This window comes from Mandrillus leucophaeus, unplaced genomic scaffold (genome assembly GCF_000951045.1).
Source record: "Mandrillus leucophaeus isolate KB7577 unplaced genomic scaffold, Mleu.le_1.0 Scaffold330, whole genome shotgun sequence".
Taxonomy (NCBI): Eukaryota; Metazoa; Chordata; class Mammalia; order Primates; family Cercopithecidae; genus Mandrillus; species Mandrillus leucophaeus.
In genome coordinates, this window is record NW_012103477.1 from 563,264 (window position 1) to 574,607 (window position 11,344).

The 11,344-nt window shown below is 60.8% G+C and overlaps 1 protein-coding gene across 1 annotated transcript in view; it reads right to left on the reverse strand.

Moving 5' to 3' along the window:
- MEGF6 (multiple EGF-like-domains 6) overlaps positions 1–11,344 on the reverse strand; it is a 144,271-nt gene that overhangs the window by 107,908 nt on the left and 25,019 nt on the right. Inside the window, exon 6 of the mRNA XM_011988451.1 lies at positions 6,547–6,651. Within this exon, the coding sequence (XP_011843841.1) occupies positions 6,547–6,651 (105 nt within the window). The remainder of the gene's footprint in view (positions 1–6,546; positions 6,652–11,344) is intronic.

Consider the following 11,344-nt stretch of genomic DNA (forward strand, 5'->3'; position numbering starts at 1 on the left):
GTCCTTCCTGGGTGTGCTGGGTCCTCCTGGGTGTGCTGAGTCCTTCCTGGGTGTGCTGGGTCCTCCTGGGTATGCTGAGTCCTTCCTGGGTGTGCTGGTCCTCCTGGGTGTGCTGGGTCCTTCCTGGTGTGCTGGGTCCTCCCGGGTGTGCTGGGTCCTCCTGGGTGTGCTGAGTCCTGCCAGGTGTGCTGGGTCCTTCAGGGTGTGCTGGGTCCTCCTGGGTGTACTGGGTTCTCCCTGGTGTGCTGAGTCCTCCCTGGTGTGCTGGGTTCCCCCAGGTTTGCTGGGTCCTCCGGGTGTGCTGGATCCCCCCACCAGGTAACCCCTACTCCTCCCAGGGCATGCTGGGATCATTTCTCACACCAGACACAAAAAGCCTCCCCCAGGGTGGCCTCCTGGCTAAGCCAGCTCCAGCCCCAGATGGAAACCTTCTGCTTAGCTGCACCTAAAGGTAAGCATGGGAACCAGTGCGGGGAGCCTGGAACCACAGCCCAGGACCAGGGTCAAGTTAACCCAAGGCCACGTCCACAGGACAAAGACGAGATGCCTCCCCAGGAATCAGCCCAGGCTGGGGCTGCTGCAGGCTGCAGGCCTCTGGACAGGGTCCCATGGCAGGGAGCACGACCAGAGACAGCCCCAGCCCCAGCTCCAGCTCCAGCCAGGCCGTGCACAACATGGAGAGAGGCTGTGAAAAGAACATCCCTGCCCTGGAGCCCACCCTTCCAGGAGCCCCTTCCTCCCCTCCCACCACTCCCTGGGGCGCAGAGTCCGAGGCCAGCAGCGGCAGCTCCCAGGCCTGGCCATGGCTGGTCGCCAAGAGCAGCCCTGGGTGGCGTCTGGAGCTCGGGCGAGGGGTCAGACTCCCACCCTCAGACACAGTGGGCAGCATTGAAGGGCAGTGGGGAGGGCCGCTTCCTCTCCATTAATCAATGATCCCAGTTTAGAAAGTCGCCCGAGCCAACGCCAAGGGCTAAACAGGCTCAGGACCCCACCCAGCCCTGGCCACCCCAGCTTCTCCAGGGCTCTGCTTCCTGGCATAGCCTCAGGGCCCCAACAGCTGCCAGAGCCACCTCCAGCCCACACCCGAGAGACCCCCACTGAGGGCCTCCTGCTCAAGGTGGGGAAACTAAGGTTCCTTCGAAGGTGCAGGACTCAGAGTGCGCCTGGGTGCTGAGGCTCCAGGCAGGACCACTGACGTCTCTCCCGGCTCGGCAGGCACACAGCAGGTACCTGGGAGCACCTGCCAGCCAGCCCCCAGCAATGCCTGGCTCCATCTCACCGAGAGAGGCCGAGGACCCTCTAGAAGCTTGGCTGATGCGTCCCTCGTTCCCTACCCTGTATCTCAGGGCCAAAATGACTTTCTCCTCCTCCACTATGCTCCTCAGCTCCTGTTTCTCTCCCGTCTGGAAACTTGTCCAGAACAAATGGCACCTCCCAACCCTTCCCCAGCCCACAGGCCCACCTCCTCCAGGAAGTCCTTGAGGCAGCCAAGCCTCTGCTGGGCATCGCTGGAGCCCTGACCACTCACCTGGACCCAGGAGTGAGGGTGGCAACACTCTAGTGTGGTGGTGCCAGAGACCCGTCTGACCTGCCCCTTTGATGGGGGGAAACTGAGGCCCAGAAGGGAATCAGAGCCAAAGACATCGATTGATTGATTGACTGATTGATTGATTGAGACAGGGTCTTGCTCTGTTGCCTACGCTGGAGTCCAGTGGCGCAATCGGGCGCAATCTTGGCTCACTGCGACCTCCACCTCCCAGGTTCAATCAATCCTCCTGCCTCAGCCTCCTGAGTATCTGGGATTAGAGGCGCCCACCACCACGCCTGGCTAATTTTTGTATTTTTGGTAGAGACGGGGTTTCACCATGTTGCTCAGGCTGGTCTTGAACTCCTGGGCTCAAGCGATACGCCTGCCTCGGCCTCCCAAAGTACTGGGATTACAGGTGTGAGCCACCACGCCTGGCCTGAGCCAAAGGTTCTTGAACCAAGAAAGTACCTAGAGGTGACCCAGGCCTCATTTCTCAGAGCCTGCCCTTGTCCCATGAGGTCAGCTGAGACCAGATCAAGAGATTAGTAGATTTGTAGAGATTTCTGTCACCTTGTATGGTACAAAAGACATCAATTAGGAGGTCATTTGTCCTCAGTAACTTTTTCTTGCTGGTCTTTTCATTACAGATTCCGTGCCAAGCCCAGGTCACCAGTGGGTGTTGGGGAAGGGGTGGGGCGTCCACCCATGCTTGCCAGAGCAGCACACACAGGTGGGACCCGGGTGCAAAGGCAGGACGAGGCCAGGTTTTTGGCTGTGAAAATTGTTCCTGGTTGGTCTGATGAAACTGATGCTCTGATGGGACCCCAAAGCCCTCCCAGGGACAGGGGAGGGGGTCCTTAGAGTCTCCCTCTCTCCTTTGCAGACCCACAGGGCAGGGATACTGGCAGTCCTGGGGGGGTCTTCCGAACCCTGGACCACTCCGGGAGACTCCACATGGCAGCTGGGTGCTCAGTGTATAGTTAACCCAAGAGCCAGGGTATTAGTCCGTTGTCCAACTGTTGGTAAAGACACATCCAAGACTGGGCAATTTACAAAAGAAAGAGGTTTAATGGACGCACGGTTCCACGTGGCTGGGGAGGCCTCACAATCACGGCAGAAGTCAAGGAGGAGTAAGTCACGTCTTGCATGGACGGCAGCAGGCCGAGAGAGAGAGCTTGTGCGGGGAAACTCCCCCTTATAAAACCATCAGATCTCATGAGACTTACTCACTATCACAAAAACAGCACGGGAAAGACCTGCCCCCATGATTCAACCACCTCCCACGGGGTTCCTCCCATGACCTGTGGCAATTATGGGAGATACAAGGTGAGATTTGGGTGGGGACACAGCCAAACCAATGACACGTGGCAATTATGGGAGAGACAAGGTGAGATTTGGGTGGGGACACAGCCGAACCAATGACCCGTGGCAATTATGGGAGATACAAGGTGAGATTTGGGTGGGGACACAGCCAAACCAATGACACGTGGCAATTATGGGAGAGACAAGGTGAGATTTGGGTGGGGACACAGCCGAACCATACCAGCTGGGGACAAAGTCTGCACCTGAGCCATCGCAATGGTGGTCCCTGCCACGACCCCCACTTCCCAACCCTTCTGCCAGGCCCACTCTGGGCCTCACCTACATGGACTCACAAAACCTGCACAAAACATTGCCAAATCTCCTCCCTGCTGAACAGAAGGGGGACCGGGGTCCGAGAGGTGGAGTGGTCACACAGGCACAGGCCTGGGGAATACCAAAGCCAGCCCTGGACAAAGTGAGCAGCTGGCCCTGACTCTGACTGCACCGAGGCCTGCACTGGGCCAGGGAAGATTTCACTGCAGGCCCTGGCCCAGGCCAGGCCCTCCACCTTCAGGGCAGACAGGCCCGCTTTGTGCTCCCACAGCTCCCGCTGCTTCTGCGAAACTGCTGCAAAGCACCCGCCTGCTGTACACCCGAGGCTTGACCCCGTCTGGGCCAAGGAGGCAGAGCTGGGGCTGTGGGGAGTGGGGAGGGCTCCTTCCCACAACCGCCCTCCGTAGCTGCCCAGAGAGTTCCTGTCTCCCTCCCCGACTCTGTTGTTCAAATGAAATAATTTGGGGGAACCAGAAAATACGGCTTTTATTTTCAAAACTAGAATCAATTATAATTGGGGGGTTAGTTAAATATTCCCAACTGTGTTTGAGCTGAGGTCTACAGTGTCCAGACCCAGAGTGGAGGAGGGACAGGAAGGTGATGGTGAGAGGTCTAAGTGGGAGTGCTAAGGGCAGGGGCTACACCTGCAGGCAGCACCCCCGCACACCTGGTCCTGCACACCCGGCCTACACACTCAGCCCTGCACACTCCACCCTGCATGCCCAGCCCTGCACATTCCACCCCTGCACACCTGGCCCTGTACAATTCAACCCTGCAGGCCTGGCCCTGCACACCCAGCTCTACGCACTCCATCCTGAATGCCCAGGCCTGCATAATTCAGCCCCGCACACTTCACCCTACACAGTTCGACCCTGCATAATTCAGCCCTGTACCCTCGGCTTTGCACACCCGGCCTCCACACCCTCCCCTTCTTCCGAGACAGAGTGACCAGGGAGGACGCCAGGCAGCCACCCTCCAGCTTGTCAGCTGCCCCCTGTGAAGGCCACGTCTGCCCTAACTGGCCACTCTCCCAGGAGGCCCACTACCCAAGGGCCACAAGCCAGCCACAGGTAGGGACGCTCCTGCCCTGCCAGGGACCCTGCTCCCCTCTTCTCCAAAGCAAATCTCAGCGGCTCCCCCAGGACCAAGGCTTGTCCCTGCACCAGGTGGCAGCATGGCCAGAAGGGAGTACATGACACTCCCTCAGACACACCTGGCTTCAGCCCCAGCTAGGCCACTTGTGAGCTGAGCACCAGCAGCTGCCGGGTCTCCCCAACCTTGGTTTCCTCTTTCAGGAAGCAAATGAAGTGTGGAGTTGATGAGGTGACACAGGAAGAGAGTGGCTGGGAGCCAGGAGGGAGCTCCCGGCCTCCAGCCTCCCTGCTCTGCGGTGCATTCCCACGGTGACCGGTGCATTCCCACGGTGACCGGTGCATTCCCACGGTGACCGGCGCATGGGGCTGCTGCTCTGGAGGCTGAGCCTGGAGCCCAGGCACCGTGAGAGTCTGTGACGCAGAAGTCAGAGCCAAGAGGCTGGTGGGGCACAGGGCACCTGAGTGCACCCTGCCCCCATGAGACGCCGAGTTCCCCCACGGGGTGTGCAGCCCCCAGTGAGCCTCCTACAAACCCTGTGCCTGCTGGTGCCCCGGGGGCTGCATGTCAGGGTCTCACGGACCAGGGGGCTCCGAGCAGGCTCCTGACAAAGATGAGGTGGGAGGAGGGGACTGACGGTGGGCAGGAGGCCAGCCCTGAGGGGGCAGGTCAGGTGTCCTCCATCCCCTCCCAGAGGACACGGCCAGGAAAGGCCACCCCCCAAGGCCACCTCCTCCTCACCCTCCCCTAGGAACAGAGACCACCGGAGGCTCTGCTTGGCTGACCAGTGAGCCACAGCCCTGTCCTGGAAACCTCCCCAGCCAGCCCAGTCAGCCCTGGTATTTCCGTGTGAAACCGAAATGAAGCGACGCACACGCCAAAAGATTAGACAAATGAGACGGAAAGGCCCTCGGGGCGTTTCTCAACTCCTACCTGTGGCCATAATTACAGTTCTCAAGAGGCCAAACGTGACAATCGGAGCCCACTCCATCCTGTGTGGACCCCCATCTGCCCTCGGAGCTGGGACGGGTCACCTCTGACCACAGGGAGGCCTGGCCAAGGCCTGCAGCCTGGATGTCGCAGGGCAGTGGCAGGGCAGGGGACCCGGGGGGGCCCTTTCGTCCACATGAGACAGCCGGGTCTCAGTCCCTGGCCGGGGCAGCAGCCCTCCCAGCCGCCCAGCATCCAGGAAGCAACAGGCACTCACGGTGACTCGGCAGGGGCCGTCCCAGCTAACAGAGGACATTCAATAAACCCTCCAGCACCAACCGTCCACCTTTCCAACAATGACCAACGCCCCAGGCTGCTGGCACCCAGCTCCGAACTCTGGGGAGACCAGCACCTCTCGAGAACCCCTCCTCAGCCCGGCCCCCAGCGGAACGTGGAGTGGGCAGAGGTGCCCTTCACAAACGTGGGGACCTCCTGATTCCTCTGATTTCCTCGAGTCTCCCCCGCTGTCTGCCTGGGCGCCGGAGCATATCTCTCACTCTGCCCTGGCATCTGCCTGGCATGGAGCCCCGGTGGCCACCACACAAGCAGTCCCAAAGCCCCAGGGCCACTGGGAGTGTTTCATGCCATCGGGACAGCTGTGGCTCAGGCTGCGTAAGGCTAGGATGAAGCAACCCGGGACAGAGCAGGAAGCCACAGAGGAAGGGAAGACTCCCGCTGCCCATGGCCCAAAGGAATCGAGACGAGGCTTTGCCGCTTTTCCCCACATTGGCGCGCACTTTTCTTTACAGAAATCCCGTCACCCCGATGGCTTGCTTTCAGCCCATCCCCACTCCCTGCAAGCATCTCCCCACTGCCAGCTCTGCTTCAACCTGGTCTTTGGGGCCTGTGAGGGAATCCTGTCTAGGCTGTGCTGCGGTTACTCAACCAGTCGCTTTGGCTAGGACCCCCGGGTGTCCCCCATCTTGTAACACTGAGGACAACCACAGTTCGGCAAGGTGGCGGCACAGCTGGAGACCCTGGGACCTGGCCACCCTCTGCCTTTCCAGGGGGCCAGCGTCCCCTTTTATAAACAGCAGGGCTGGCGCGGTGGGCGCCAAGATGATATGCTCCAGCACCATCCACTGAGGGGGCTCTCTCGGGGTCACCCCTCCCCTCAACACCCTCAGAGGGGCTGCAGGGAACTGGTGGAGGGATTGCAGAACGTCCTCAGAAGAATGCCCGTTCACTCAGGGTGTGCCCTACACAGCTGTGCTGGGGACAGCCAGTGGCCGACACATCTCCGCCCCTCGCCCACAGGCTGGCCATGACCAGGGCCTTGGTGCCCCAGGGGCTCCACTCACCATACTGACAGCGGGGTCCCTGGAAGCCGGAGGGACAGTGGCACGGCTGGGCTGAGCCTGGCGCACAACGGCCACCGTGAAAACAGAAGCCGGCACCGCATTCAGCTGCGGAGGGAAGGAGCAAATCAGTGAGACGGGCAAGGAGGGGCGAGGCAGGGGCAGGTGAGGCCTCAGGGTCTCTCAGGCAGGCAGCCCACCCAGCCTGCCAGGTCCCCAGCCCTGTTCTCACTGTCCTGGGTCACACATTGCCCAGTCACCAATGGTGGCTGCAGTGTCCCCCAACCCCCCGCCACGGCTACATGCAGTTGGGGTTAGGCGGAACGCCTCTAGAGTGCAGTAAAGCCCTAACTCACTTCACCTAGATGGGGAGGAGCCAAGGGCATTTCCTGGGGAAGGTGCGCAGGGAGTGGGGGCTGGGGAGGGGTGGGGGAGGGAAGGTGCGGGTGCAGTGGGGAGGCTGTCTCTTATACACATCTAGATGTGTATAAGAGACAGTCAGTATCCTCAGCAGTAAAACTGGGGCTGGGGAGGGGTGGGGGAGGGAAGGTGCGGGTGCAGTGGGGAGGGGTGGGGGAGGGAAGGTGGGGGTGCAGTGGAGAGGGGTGGGCTGCCCAGTGGTCAGCACTGCACAGCTACAAGGGCCGGCTGAGGACCCCCCTCAAGACCCTGATGGTAGAACCTACTAGGTTGGCCCCATTCTCAGGGAGGGATGGCCCCGGCCCAGGCCAGTCGGACCCCAGGGAGGGGACGAGGTAAGGTCCTAGCAGGTGGGGAGCCAAGTGTTGATAGCAGCTGCCCTGGGGCTCCCTGGGGAAAGCAAGGCCAGGGTGTGAGGGTGGAGGAGGCCACAGCTGGACCTGAGAGGCCAGATGGGGGCTCTGGAGAGAGGGGGGTGCCGTGCGGCGTGGCAGGCAGCCCCATTACTGGCAGTCCCACACTGCCTCGCTGCCCCCTCCACAGCAGGTGCCCTCCAGGCTGGACCAGGTGCCCCCCAGGGACTCCAGTACCAAGTTCCTTCACCGGGCAACCCCTACCCTGCACGTTACTACTCAGGAGGGCAAGGCCAAGGTGCGTGGGCTGCGCTCACTCCTGAGGGGTGCTCGCTGGGTGACTGCGTGGTCAGGGCAGTGACCTGGGACTCCCTGCCCCACCCAGAGCCTGCGCGACCTCTGGGCTCAGTGAGTTTGTGTGTCACTCATGGCCCCCCTGCCAGGAGTCGGGAGGGAAGCTCTAGCCAGGTGGGCCCTGCGGTGGCTGCGCCAGGGCTCCCAGGATTCCCAGGCACGGGCCAGGTCAGCTGAGAGGAAGGAGGACAGTTGGCCACTCATCATCTAAGCAGCCCCAGACCAGGGGCTGTGCCCGGTGGGGAAACCAAGGCTCAGAGACTTCATTACCTGGCCTGGACCACAGAGTGAGCCATGACTGGCTCGGGCTTCAGGGCCTGTGTGGCCGTCCCATTTACAGATGTGCCCAAGGCCAGCACCCAAACCTGGACTTGGGATCAGGACGACCGGGCCTGGGTCTGGACTGGCACAGAGAAACACGGGTCCCTGTGAAAGCTTCTTCCTCCCACGCCTCCTGCAATCACGGCCACCACCGCTGCCCCGGGCATGGGGGCATCCCCTCCCTGCCTGGGCCCTCACACGCATCTGGCCACATCCAGGCCCCACCAGCCTCTTCCTTCCAGCCAAACACGTGCAGCTGGAGGATGTGTCCGAACTCGACAGGGTGGAGGCCGGGGGGCTGCAGGGAAGCCGGATGGAAGTTGCCATGACCCTGGAAGCAGCCCAGGAAATTCCCCAGGGACAGGGGACCAGCCTGGGGCCCAGCAACAGGAAACATCCGTGTCCCAGGTGTGAGGCCTGAAGCCTGCTGACACGCGCAGCTGCAAGAGCAAACCAGCTGTGTTTAGCTCCCACCACACAGGTTCCGGTTTTCCTCGTCCTGAAGACCTCCAGCCCCAAACAGCCAAGACCAGTCACCCTTGGGTGGGGAGCAGGTGCCGGCCCGGAGTCTACCCCTAGGACGCTGCCCTCCCCGGGCTCTGCTGAAGGATGGAAGGCAGGACCTGCCCGGATCTCTGAGCCCCAGGAAAAGCAGCCACTCACTGCCTCCCCCCTCCCACTCTGTTTCCCACCGGCTGGACCCCATCCTGCTGTTCTCAGGGCCCCTCTCCTGGAGCCCATGCCCACCACCCTGTGTCCCTCCTCTAAACTCCACACCCTTCCCTCCCTCTCTCCTCCCCCAGGAAGCATCTGCCTAAATCCGAAACAAAGGGGAAAAGGAGTGTGCTTCTGAAAATCCCAGCCAGATCCAGAGTGCCCGCTGCCCCGGCTGAAGACTCCGTCTCTCAAGGCAGGCAGAGCTGACTCTCTGCCGGCGGAAAGGGGCGCACACGGACCCTACCACATGTGCACCCAGCAGGACACCAGGCCCGGGGCAGCCGCTGCCCTCTCTTCAGTATTCAGGGCAGACATTAATCACTGGTCTCCATCCTGGGCTAGAAAGAGGACACGGAGACCAATGATTAACGTCTGTCCCAGGCTAGAAGGGCACGGCCACAAGATGCTCCCTGGACCCTGGGCCAGTCACTTGGATGAGTACACAGCAAATCCTTCTAGCAGCTCACCTAGCGGCTCAGACCAGGGGTCTGGGAGATAGCACCGTACACACTGGATCATTCACCCACATCCTGTTCAAAGCCAGTCCAGTTGGGTCCACCCTCAGGGTACCTTGAACACACCCACGTCTCTCCACCTCGTCTCCACCATGACACCAAGGCCACCGCCATCTCCTGCCCTCCGCAGACGCCTCTTAGCTGGCCCCAGCTTCTCCTGCTCACTCAGTTTCCATTCTCTACCTCACTGCCGTAGTGACTTTTTAGAATACAACTCAGATCTTGGTCCCCCGGTTGCAAAATCCTTCATTTGCTTTCCATTGACTTGGCACAAAACCCGCCGTCCCCAGATCCTCCCTATCCGATCCCCGTGCAACTCCTGGCCTCCCCCCAGACTCAGCTCTCCCTACTTGGGGTTCTCCCATGAACAAGCTGCTCTCTGCATGGACAAGCCTTCTTTCCCCCAAATGTCACTTCCACAGGGAGGCTCCCTAAGCCCCATCTCCAAATCAGGGCCCACAGCGCCCCGCTCTTGCCCCCTTTAGTGCCTCTCAACCATGATTAGGCATTCAGTTGGGGTGACAACTCACTTCCCATGCCAGGCCCCGGGCTCCCTGAGAGCAGCCCTGAACTCCATCTTGATCACCGTCACCCACCCAGCTCCGACACGCAGGTGTGCCGGCAAGCTTGTTGATGAAGGAGTGAATGAATGAACAAACCACCGCATGGCCAGGCCAGCCGGGTGTGAGAGGGACCTGTGGATGCTCCTTGGGGAAAGGGAGGGCACAAGGGGATGGAGGAGGAGGGCTGCACAAGGCATTGCTCCCTCCCAAGGGGTGGAAAAACACCAGGAGGCCCTAAAACAAAGATGCACAAAGCAGCGCTCCAAACCAAGAGCAGGTGCTCCTGGTAGATGTCCCCAAGCCGTCCACATCCCCTCCCCACTGCAGCATGTGCTGACGATGCACAGCCACCTGACGATGCACAGCCACCTGACAATGCACAGCCACCTGACAATGCAGCAGCCCGGCCTCCAAAGCCGTCAAGGGCCACACCTCTCCCTCATTCAAAGAATGGGAACTGGCAGTGAGGACCGTGGCCATTTGCCGGCTGCCCAGCTTCCCAGGCGTCTACTTTGGGGTGAAATTGGGCAGGTCTACCTCAAATTCCTAGACCAAAGGTTGGGAGGGCCCTTAGAGGCATCCGGGGTGCCACCGGCACAGGATGGCAGGTTTGGGGAGTGCATGGCGGCATGTCCATGTCTGTAGCCTCTTTAACAACCCCCACTTTCTCACATCGAACTGAACTACAAGCAAACACCTCTTGCAGTGGCTGCAGCTCATTTCTGGAATCGGGTTAACTGTGGAAAGGGGACTGGATTCCCCTCCAGGGGCTCAGTTCCTGCAGGTGAAGACCTTAAGCCACTTCTCCGGAGCTGCCGCTTGGCCAGAGCCCTTGGCAACTTTTCTTCCTGTCCCTTGAATAACCCAGCCATCTTATGGGAAGTTGGGGTGACCACCAGGCGGATCAAGCCGTCCTATCCTTCCTCGCCCACCAGCCCAGCTCTCCAAAGATGATCGCTGGAGTAGGGGCAGTGCACCCAGAACCTTCCAGAAGGAGGATCTCTGGCTGCCCCTAAGGGTCACTCCAGACACTGGTGACTGGCACCACCTCTGTGCCTCATGGCCTGTGCTCCCCCTGCACCAGAGGGCAGGCCCACGTCCCCTCACCACGCACCAGCAGAGCCCTCCAGGGAACGGGGATGGAGCCGAGGATCAGGGACTCCTGCCCCTTCTGTTGAGGACACCGAGCAGTCCCCAGGCCTGCGTCTGAGATGGTAACCACAGAATCCAGGGTAGGTCTCTGCCCCTGAGCACTGGGGAGGCATGGGCGGGCGGTAAGGCCGCTGCCCTCAGCACCTGCACAACCCCTGGATGGGGCTCCTAGCCCGGATATGCCTGGGGACTCTAAGGTGTCACGGGGCTCCCCACCCACCACCCTACAGGGCAGCTCTAATGCTGAAGAGGGAAAGAGAAGGAAGTTCTGGGCTAGGTGTGAGGATGGAGCTGCAGCCATGAATGGGAGCGTGTGTAGGTGTGAGTGACACACATCCTCTGTGTGGGTGTGACACATGTCCTGTGTGTGGGTGTGAATGACACGTGTCCTGTGTGTGGGTGTGAG